General features: G+C 30.2%; 1 protein-coding gene across 1 annotated transcript; it reads left to right on the top strand.

Annotated features, from left to right (window-relative positions):
- Positions 1–6,650: 6,650 nt before the first annotated feature.
- On the top strand, positions 6,651–9,604 carry LOC137655217 (loricrin-like). Its single transcript, XM_068389101.1, has 2 exons — positions 6,651–6,719; positions 9,105–9,604. The coding sequence occupies exons 1-2, from the start codon at positions 6,651–6,653 to the stop codon at positions 9,585–9,587; spliced, it is 552 nt and encodes a 183-aa protein (XP_068245202.1). The 3' UTR covers positions 9,588–9,604.
- The last annotated feature ends 2,896 nt before the right edge of the window (positions 9,605–12,500 follow it).

Genomic DNA, 12,500 nt, shown 5'->3' on the forward strand with positions numbered 1-12,500 from the left:
TTCAGTAAATGATTTTAGGTAATTGATAGGTCTCCTGTAAAACTAGATTATTTATTAATCCCACCAAATGAAGTGCCGTACATGGGTACTTGAACTTAACTGGTAATTATACATTTCATATAATTACTTATTTTTCATTACAATGTTTCTTCAAAAACCTTTTTGTAGCTTCGTCTAATCCTTCAAGATAGCTATATATTATTCTCAATTCTTCTTTTAGGTATACAGTATTGTTGATCTTATAAACACAGAAGGTTTAGCATTTTTGCTGTGACATTATGAAAACATTGTTTTGTCAGGAGTTTATCTTTTCAAGAATCATTATCTTTCAGATATATGGACTCATAGACATACATAAACTTTTTATTGAAAAATTTCTTTTTTTATTACTAGACCTCAAACGTAGCAATTTAATTGCAGATTGTCTCATTGCGTTATATGATGCAAAACATTGTTTGATTTAGAGTATTCATAAAATTGAAAAACATTCTTTGATTTTACTGAACAAATATCATAGTCATATGAAGTGTTCTGAATGTCAGTTGGTTACGCCTTTTGATGATTCCAAATTTATAAGTTAATTTGATGAAAGACTATATGCCATTCCACTATATACGATAAGGGACGCATACACAAGCCATAGCAGATGCACGAAAGCATTTGTATTAGTAAACTTACTTATGATTATGGATCCTTTATATATATATATATATATATATATATATATATATATATATATATATATATATATATATATATATATATATATACATATATATATATATATATATATATATATAATATATACATATATATATATTATATATATATATATATGTATATATATAAATAAATATACATATACATTCATACTATATATATATATATATATATATATATATATATATATATATATCTATATATATATCTATCTATATATATATATATATATATATATATATATATATATATATATATATATATATATATATATATATGTATATATATGTATTTATATGTATATATATAAATACATTTATATAAATACAGTATATATATGTATATATATATATATATATATATATATATATATATATATATATATATATATTTGTTTATATGTATATATATATATATATATATATATATATATATATATATAAATATATATATATCTATATATATATATATATATATATATATATATATATATTTATATATATATATATATATATATATATATATATATATATTATATATATATATATATATATATATATATATATATATATATACATATATTATATATATATATATATATATATATATATATATATATATATATATATATATACATATATATATATATATATATATATATATACATATATACATATAAACAAATATATATATATATATATATATATATATATATATATATATATATATATATATATATATATATATATATATATATATATATATATATACATATATATATATATATATATATATATATATATATATATTTATATATATATATATATATATATATATATATATATATATATATATATATATATATATATATATTTATATATATATATATATATATATGAGAGTAATGTATATTGCATATGTATATTATCATGCAGCCGTCGCCCCCTTGAAAATAGTGAGGTTGGGCCCGCAGGTGACCAACAGTTGCCCATGCCTGCTTTAGATCAATCAACGCAGCACCGACGACCTTCCTGGCTACCATTAGTGACTGCTTTTTATATAGATCCTATTCATGCAACAGTTTCATGATATAGTTATCATTGGCTTCTATTCACGGAAAATACGGATTGATCATTGCTTAACATGAATTATATCATTATTATTATTATTATTATTATTATTATTATTATTATTATTATTATTATTATTATTATTATTATTATTAGCCAAGCTACAACCCTAGTTGGAAAAGTAGGATGCTATAAGCCCAAGGGCTCCAACAGGGAAAATTAGCCCAGTGAGGAAAGGAAAAAAGGAAATAATACAATGATGAGAATAAATTAACAATATATCATTCTATAGACAGTAACAGCGTCAAAACAGATATGTCTTATATAAACTATTAACAACATCAAAAACAGATATGTCATATATAAACTATAAAGAAAACTCATGTCAGCCTGGTCAACATAAAAACATTCGCTCCAACTTTGAACTTTTGAAGTTCTAAAGATTCAATTACCTGATTAGAAAGATCATCCCACAACCTGGTAACAGCTGGAATAAAACTTCTAGAATACTGTGTAGTATTGAGCCTCATGATGGAGAAGGTCTGGCTATTAGAATTAACTGCCAGCCTAGTATTACGAACAGAATGCCCAATTATAATATAGTGTTAAAAAAAACGTAATTTTAATCGGAAAATCTCCGTAAAAATAAACTGCTCTTGTCCGTATTTCAGTAAAATACAAGCGTCCGTAAATTTTAGCCTACTTTGTTATTATCCTTTAGGGGTTTGTGATCGTAATATCATTACTTTACGTCAATATATCCGTTTTTAAAGCGGCAAATGCCTTTTAACATTTATTCCATGATTTTTACCATTTTTACGGCAAATTTTTAACAGTGTAAGGCTGTTTTATAAAAAAGAAAAAAAAATAGTTTTGGTGGTGATGAACTACTTTAGGAGTTTGGAAAATAAAAGTAATTTTCTTTTTTATTCGAATGAGCAAATCTTTTTTTTTTTTTTCCATTTCCTTGTTTTGGTCTCGACCCAACCGTCGAGGTGAACGGACAGTAGTTCCAGAGCTCTGCTATTTCAGCTTGTTTTGGAACTTTGGATGTATTGCTGTGGCCTCTTGTCTACTATGAAGCTGATGATTATGTAGGAAGTGTGGTCATCGGCGGAATTACGTAAAAACTGTAGACTTGATCTTCCAAAGTGAAAATTTAACATCAACACCCTCCTGGGTTTTGGGAAGATTAGTCGTTGTACCCTGGGGCTGGTGCCTCAGGGTTCCCTATCTAGACGTGTGGCTGTAAAGCCTTTCTTTTAAAGGGAATTATTCCCTAAAAACTATAATAAGACTATGTTTGAACCAAGGGAAAAATGGCTTCTGCTTTAAGAAGAGTGAATTCTATTGGGTTAGTGTTCTTGAACACAAAGCCAACACAAGAGGATGAAAGTGCGGCATTGTTTGTACATATTGGTATTCGCCTTCAAGATCTTCAAGTAGTCCAGTTTCTACGAGAAAGGGTAATTGTCAAGTTCGCTGAAAAGGCGGTTTATGATCGTGTTGTCAAGGACTTCGAAGGGAAATATGTCACAGGTAATAGTGTTTCTTTGAAAGTAACAGACGAAAGTTCAATGTTTACCTTAGTTTCTATTAGAGACTGTCCAAAGGAGATGGAGGATGAGGTTTTAACGAATATTCTTCGACAGTATGGTAGAGCGGAGGGCCTAAGACGCAATGTTTATAACCAGGGTCCTTTTAAAGGTGCTTTAAGTGGTATACGTACCGCCAAAATGTATGTCAAAAAGAATATTCCATCGAAAATTACTGTGAATGGTTTTCAAATTCAGTTGTTATATAGTGGTCAAAAGAGAACGTGTTTCAGGTGTGGTTCAGAATCTCATGAAGCAAGAGAATGCGAGACCAGTCGATATGAAAGATCAAATGTATTCGATACTCGAGATTTTCCTGCCTTAATACCAGTAGAAAGTAAAGTGGTTAATCAACCTAGCAGCAGTAATGAGGATGGTCGTAATGCTTCCTCGAACACCGGAATTACAGATGAGCTACAGAACTTAGTGGGTAAAGACAACAGGAATTTAACAATGAGCAGTATCAATGAGGAATTACCAGACGGGGACGAACACGGAAATCCACAGACTCAAGTGAAAGAAACACAGTTGAACGAAACTAGCGAACCAGGGATAAAGGTAATGACAGTAGTAGCAGAGGTACACAAAGTTATGACGGATGGTTCTCAACCGGAAGAGGTAAGGAAAGGAGTAGTTGATATAACGGCTAATAAAAGGTTACTAACGAATGTCTCGACGATGAAATGTAAACATTCTGAATTGCATGGTAAAGATAGTGCTGAAATTCAAAATAATAGCGTAGAAAGGGAAAGTATTTATAATGTTAAGGAGGATGAGGATGGAAGTGTTATGAATCCATTGTTAAATTATTCTCAGTTATCTAATATCCTTGATGATTTAGAGAATATGCAGTATGACACCGAACAAGCCATAACCCCCAACAGTGAGCCTGGATTAGGTAAACATAAACATAACGAGGACCATACCAATGGCAGTGAGGAAAATTGTCCTAGACTTGCTAGAATAAGCAAATAAATTAAACTTTATTTTTTTTCTAATGGCTCTAATAGTGGCATCAATAAATATTTGTGGTTTAAATGAGCTCAACAAACAGATACAACTTAAGATGTTAGCTTCTCAATATAAGATTGATGTATTGTTTATTCAAGAACATAATATTAGAGATAGGAATAAGATAAGATATCTTGAGGAAAGTTTTGAAGTACTGCTGAATATGCCAACTATTTTTAAAGGAGGCACTTGTTTTTTATTTAATAAAATGTCTAATATTTCTGTACTGTCAACGGAAAAAGATGAAACGGGTAGTATATTATCTGCAAGAATCCAACATAATGGCAGTCATATTTTCTTGTTGAATGTATATGCACCGTCAGGATCTTCTAAAAAGAAGGAAAGAGAGTGTTTGTTTTCTGATAACATTTTATATTACTTGAGGCAAAATACTTCAAATTTAATTCTAGGTGGTGATTTTAATTGTGTACTCTCAGGAAGAGATGTGAGTACGGGGAACGAAAGATGTGTATCCAAAGCGCTCAAGTCTCTGGTAAAACAACTGGCTCTGAAAGACGTATGGTTTTCGAAACACAATATACCCTCGTATACTTATTATCGAGCTGATTATGGTTCCAGAATTGACCGTATATATGTAAGTGACCTGTATAGTAACATAAAACAGTGTCAAAATATTCCATTATCTATGACAGATCATAACATGCTATTAACCCACTTTTTTATAGACAAACTGTGTAGAATGGGGAGGGGATACTGGAAATTGAATACGTCGTTACTGAATAGAGATGACTTTGACGAGAACTTCAAGAAGTTATGGGATTATTTGAAAAGGGAAAAAAGAAAATATCCCAATATTCTGGAGTGGTGGGATATTTTTGTGAAACCTAAAGTAAGATATTTTTTTGTTAGATTGTCCAAACAAGCTAACCAAGAGAAATATGGTACATTAAATTTTTTACAAAGCCACTTAGAAGTCTTAGCTAACAAGGCTTCGATTGGTAATATTGATTTTGAACAAATGAAAACCCTTAAAGATCGAATAAAGTCTATAAAAGATGAAATAAGTGAAGGTGTAAAAATTAGGTTAAAAACAGAAGAAAGGTTAAATGGGGAGCGACTGTCTGCTCATCTATTAGGTAAGGAGAAATCAAGAGGGAGAAAAAATATTATTAGAGAATTGCGTTTGGAGAATGGTGTAACACTGCATAACACTGACGCTATTGTTCACCATGTAAAGCAGTATTATAAAGCTCTATTCTCTAAGGTACATACAGACTCGAGGTTACAAGACCATTTTCTTATGTCTATTGACAGCACCATAAACGAGGAAGACAACGAAGTGTTATGTAGTGTTGTAACTTCCAAAGAGGTATTTAACGCTTTAAAATATATGAACAAAGGTAAAACACCAGGGGAGGATGGGCTTCCGTTAGAGTTTTACCTAAAAACATGGAATATTATCAAACCTGAGTTTACGGAAGTGGTGAAGTATGCTTTAAATGTAAATTTTCAATTGGGGCAGAGTCAAAAGAAAGCTATCATAAAACTCGTTCACAAAGGAGGGGACATGCTATCTTTGAAGAACTGGAGGCCTATTGCATTGCTAAATACTGACTATAAATGTATTTCAAGAATACTGGCAAACAGAATGGCGAGTGTTTTAAATAAGGTTGTATCAGAGGAACAATTTTGTTCGGTGAAAGGGAGATCAATAATAAACTGTAATACACTAATCCGTGATATCATATATTATGTTAATGAAAATAATTTAAACGGAGCTCTGGTCAATCTGGACTGGAGTAAGGCCTTCGACAGGGTAAATCTAGATTTTATGTTTAAGACTTTATCACGAATGGGTTTCAGAGACAATTTTGTTATGAAAATAAGAATGCTATATGACGGGAGCCTAAGTGCAGTTTGTATAAATGGAATCGTTAGTGACTATTTTCCTGTTGAACGATCGATACGCCAGGGCTGTCCTATGTCAATGATAGCATATGTTTTGTTCCAAGAATCACTGCATAGAACTATAAAACAAAATGTAAGTGTTCAACCAATAGAACTCCCAAATGCTTTCCAGTGTTCTGTCATAGGGTTTGCGGATGACAGTTCGGTGTTTGTTAGAACAACTGAGAGCATACAGGAAGTGTTCCATACAATAGCAAAATTTGAGCAAGCTACAGGGCAGACCTAAATCGTGAAAAAACTTGTTATGGGACTGGGTAACTGGAAACATCGAAATGAATGGCCAGTTGAATGGTTGCAACATAAGAACAAATGCACTGTATTAGGGATGTTGCTATGCAATGATTATGAAGAAATGGTTAAAGGCAACTGGGATGAACTCATTAGCAAAGTTCAGGTAAGAGTAAACATGCTCTCAAACAGATTTTTGTCTATGTATCAAAAAGCTGTCATTATTGATTCCTTAATCTTAAGTAAAGTGTGGTACATGTGCCACGTGTTTCCCTTGGTAAAGAGCAAAGCAAAACTCCTAGAACAAGCAATCTTTCGGTACCTGTGGTGTGGAACGTATCAGCCTATTAAGAGAGAATCCCTTTATCTTCCAAAAGCGAAAGGAGGCATAGGTATAATCAATGTGTATTACAAGGCAGCAGCTATTTTAACGAGCACATATTTGAAGATCATTCATTCAGAAAGTTATGGAAGGCAGCTAGCCCTTTATTTCACACGTATTAGAATAAGTTATGATTCGTTTGGAAAATTGTCATGATGTATCATACTCGGGTACTCCTTTCTACAATCATATCGTTGATACCCTAAGGAAATTGATAAAAACTCCGAACTTTCCACATGTTAAAAGTAGAAATATTTACAGGTCTATAATGCCAGAACATATGCCTATTGTATTGGAGAGATATCCACTCTTTAACTGGAAGGATATATGGAATAATCTATTGTGTAAATATGTTGATTCGTACCAGAGAAGTTTGATGTACAGATTTTTGTATGAATCATTAGCCACAAAAGAAAGGCTTAGAGTACTAAATATAAGAAATGATAATTTCTGTAACAAATGTATGGAAGTAGAAAATCATTTACAAGTTGTATATTTTTGTATGTATGTTAAACCCATATGGGAGTGGTTTCAAACCTTAATTTTTAGAAATATGTATATTAAAAGTAGAACAACCAATAAAATTTTTGATGATGAACTACACATGTAAAACCAAGAAACAGGTAAACACAATAAATGTTCTTCTCATTGAATATATAAATTGTGTATGGTATAGCAGGGATGACAATGTATCTCCTCCAGAAAGAATCTCCTTATTAAGATGTAGAATCAAATACACCAAGTGGGTCCTATCAAAATCATACGATATAGAGAAACATTTTACCCGCCAATATGTTGAAAATATTTAACAAGTATACTGTGTCATTAGAGGTAAAAACTTTATAGAGTACTTTGTAGTTTAAAGCAATGAGAGTCAATGTTTTTTTGTATTAAGTATTTAAAATATTGTAAAATATATATTGTAAAAGTGTCATATCTGTGTATATAGATACTTGCTGTATATACTATGTAAATTTACTTGATAAAAAAAAAAAAATCTCCTTGTTTCGCAATTTCCGAGTACAACGATGCTAACGCCGCTGGTTATAAGATGTAATCTAAATGTCAGCTTGAACCCTATAAGTACTTAACATAAAGATAAAGTTTTCAGTTGGATTTTATTGTTGACTTTATAAAAAAGAAAAAATCCAGTTATCTGAATCTCATGTTACTGATGTCATACTCTTTCTTTACACAGGAGTAAAAATATTGATTATACCATTGTACTAAAGGGGAATAAATTATGTAACAAATTGTTATATGAGATTTTAATATAAAAATACTCTAGAATTTTGTAAACCACTACCGATTTTCAGATGCCGGTACCAAATTTTTATTTTTATTTGATTCAAGTTATCATTGGGAAAATGAAATTATTTTTTGTGTTATATTTTATCCCTTACAAGCATTTATCTAAATATAATATAGGCAGTAATCTAGATTGTTACCTCAATCGAAATTAATGGTATTTTCGGATGAATGTATTCAGTATTTAGATTAATTTAAGGAGAGAAAAAGAAAAAGTTTTTTCAATGTGTAAAATTTAATACATATGTGATATTTTCTATATTATACAGCGATAGCCTAACTTTCCATGTGAATATATTTCCCTCCAAAGTCTTTTTCTCTCTCTCCCTCTCTCTCTCTCTCTCTCTCTCTCTCTCTCTCTCTCTCTCTCTCTCTCTCTCTCTCTCTCTCTCTCTCTCTCTCTGGTCATACATGTAATCCATGATATATCAAGAACATTAATTTTCTTTTAGGTTTTGCTGCCCTTTACAAGGCCAGGAAAACCATGAACATGCGGATACCAGCGGCCTTCGCGAAGTAGAGAATCAGTGTGAGTTGTGTATATAAAGCCACAAGATCCCAAACAGAAGCACAATCTGAAGTCAACAGATACTCTGAACACACCATGGTGAGACTTCTTGAAATTTAGCATATTTTGTTAGACTCTTTGATCAACAATGAGTCGAATATGATGTATATATTTCTCATTCTTGATTTCATGAGCACTTGATTCTTAAAAAAAAAATTTACACCTTTAATTAATGTTCATATTCTTTTTAATGGAAGACCTTTAGTTTTCCAAAGGGTACAAAATTTTAAAGTTGTTGAATTCTTTTAAAATTATTTTTTTTTTTTCACAAGTTTCTTGAAATTTTTTTTCAGAAGCTGTTATTAGTTTGCATTGGCGCTGTCGTTGTGGCTGTCTGCCAGGCAGGTGGGGGAGGAAAAGCTTTTGGTGGCGGACACGGAGGATCTAGCGGTGGATCCTTCGGAGGAGGATCCTCTGGAGGATATGGCTCAGGAGGTGGCTTCTCCAGCGGTGGTCATGGAGGAGGTTCCATAGGTCATGGATCGTCTGGAGGTAACGGAGGAGGATTTGGAGGAAGTTCCTTTGGAGGAGGATCATCTGGAGGATATGGCTCAGGAGGCGGCTCCTCTAGTGGTGGTCATGGAGGAAGCTCCGTAGGCCATGGATCCTCTGGAGGTCACGGGGGAGGATTTGGAGGAAGTTCACTTGGAGGAGGATCCTCTGGAGGCTACGGCTCAAGTGGTGGATTGTCCAGCGGCGGTCACGGGGGCCAATCTGGAGGAGGATTCTCCGGCGGTCATGGAGGTGGATCTTCAGGAGGAAGATATGGAAAATAAAATTGCTTCCATCAAATAACTAGAATAAGCTTTAGATGTTTTTGTAAATTCGATTATCTAAATTACTTCCAATGGATGATTAATGAATTAAAATTTCAAATTATTTGGTGGATTGATTTAAACATTGATATATAAAACAGACTATACATTACTGATATATATATATATATATATATATATATATATATATATATATATATATATATATATATATAAAAATATATATGTATATATGTGCATATTTATATGTGTATGTATGTACATATATATATATATATATATATATATATATATATATATATATATATATAAATATATATGTATATATGTGCATATTTATATGTGTATGTATGTACATATATATATATATATATATATATATATATATATATATATATATATATATATATATATATATATATGTATGTATTCATACATATAAATACATATATATATATATATATGTATATATACATAATTATGTATATATTCATATATATATATATATATATATATATATATATATTCATATATGTGAATATATATCTATCTATATATAATATATATATATATATATATATATATATATATATATATATATACATATATATATATATATATATATATATATATATATATATATATATATACACACATATATATATATATATATATATATATATATATATATATATATATATACACATATATATCTATATATATTCACACATGTTTGTTTGTTTATGCTCATGTGATTACAAGAAAATTTTCTTTGGGGAAAGGAGCAAGAGAATATCCTGTGTTTTAGAGATTAGCTATATAAAGTCGTCTTCTTCTCAACGATAAAGTGGCCTACATTATAAGATGTCAATGTTTAACTGTTTGGATATTTTCTCTATATCTATTTTTTTTTCTCTTTTTCTGTCATCCAGTTTCTACTCAAAGCAATTAAAAATAATCTGTTGATTTATCACTAATTTATTGCTTAGATAGGCAAAGGAATTATGATCTTTAAAACAGGAAGCTATGCCTTTTCCTCTTCGTAAGCCACGGATATTTTTTGGTCTTATTGTCCTCGTGAGTTAGTTAGCTGCCTTAATAGAGATCTAGATTTATTCATTAAGTGATTCATGTCAATAGTTGGATCTCCTGTAAAATTAGATTCTGTTGATAGTCCCCACCAAATGAAGTGCCGTATTTGGGTACTTATACTTAATATATAATTATGTATCTCAGATAATTACTTATTTTTCTTTACAATGTTTCTTCCAAAGCCTTTGTTGCTTCGTCCAATCCTTCGAGATAGCTTTTGATTATTTTTCAATTCTTCCTTTATGTAAACAGTATAATAACTGCTAATCTTATAGATGGAGAAGGTTTGGCATTTTTGCTCTGGTATAAAAACCTAGTTTTGCCAGGATTTTAACTTTTCAAAGATCGTTATCTTTTTTTTCTTACTAGACCTCAAACGTAGCAATTTAATTGCAGATTGTCTCATTGCGTTATAGGATGTATAAAATTGTTTGATTTAGAGTATTCAAAAAATTGAAAAACATTCTTTGACTTTACTGAACAAACATCATAGTCATATCAAGTGTTCTGAATGTCAGTTGGTTACGCTTTTTGATGATTTGAAATTTATAAGTTAATTAGATGATAGACTATATGCCATTCCACTATATACGATAAGGGACGCATACACAAGCTATAGCAGATGCACAAAAGCATTTGTATTAGTAAACTTAATCATGATTATGGATCCCTTCTTTATACACACACACACACACACACACACATATATATATATATATATATATATATATATATATATATATATACATATATATATATATATATATATATATATATATATATATATATATATATATATATATATATATATAAGTATACTGTATATATATGTATATATATAAAATACATATATACATATATTATATGTATATGCATATATATATATATATATATATATATATATATATATATATATATATATATATATATATATATATATATATATAGAGGAGAGTACTATATCTTACACATGTATATTATCATGCGGCCCTCGCCCCCTTGAAAATAGTGAGGTTGGGCCCGCAGGTGACCAACAGTTGCCCATGCCTGACTTAGATCAATCAACGCAGCACTGGCGACCTTCCTGACTACCATTAGTGACTGCTTTTTACATTAGATCCTATTCATGCAACAGTTTCATGATATACTTATCATTGGCTTCTGTTCACGGAAAATACAGATTGATCATCGATTTTCATGAATTGTATGTGCTTGCTCAATTATATTACACTGTTAAAAATAACCGTAATTTTAATCGGAAAATATCCGTAATAATAAACTGTTTTCGGTCTTATTTCAGTAAAATACAGACGACCTTAAATTTTAGCCTACTTTGTTATTATCCTTTTGGGGTTTGTGACCGTAATATTATTCCTTTACGTCGATATAACCGTTTTTAAAACGGCAAATGCTTTTTAACATTTATTCCATGATTTTTACCATTTTTTACGGCCAAACTTTTAACAGTGTAAGGCTGTATTATAAAGAGAGAGAGAGAGAAAAAAAAATTGTTGGTGGTGAACCACTTTAGGAGTTTGGTAAACAAAAGTAATTTTCTTTTTTATACGAATGAGCAAATCTTTTGTTTCTATTTCCTTGTTTCGCAATTTCCGAGTGCATCGATGCTAACGCCGCTGGTTATAAGATGTATTCTAAATGTCAGCTTGAACCCTAAAAGTACTTCCTATAAAGAAATAATTTCAGTTTGATTTTATTTTTGACTTTATAGAAAAAAAATCTAGTTGTCTGAATTTAATGTTAATGATGTCTTACTCTTTCTTTACACGAGAGTAAAAATATTGATTATACCATTGTACTGAA

The sequence above is a fragment of the Palaemon carinicauda genome, chromosome 16 (genome assembly GCF_036898095.1).
Source record: "Palaemon carinicauda isolate YSFRI2023 chromosome 16, ASM3689809v2, whole genome shotgun sequence".
In the NCBI taxonomy this organism is placed as follows: domain Eukaryota; kingdom Metazoa; phylum Arthropoda; class Malacostraca; order Decapoda; family Palaemonidae; genus Palaemon; species Palaemon carinicauda.

Coding starts and splice junctions, on each gene's coding strand:
- LOC137655217 (XM_068389101.1), top strand. CDS start 6,651: ATGTTGCTATGCAATGATTATGAAGAAATGGTTAAAGGCAACTGGGAT. Junction 6,720..9,104: donor AACTCATTAGCAAAGTTCAG/GTAAGAGTAAAC, acceptor ATTTTTTTTCAG/AAGCTGTTATTAGTTTGCAT.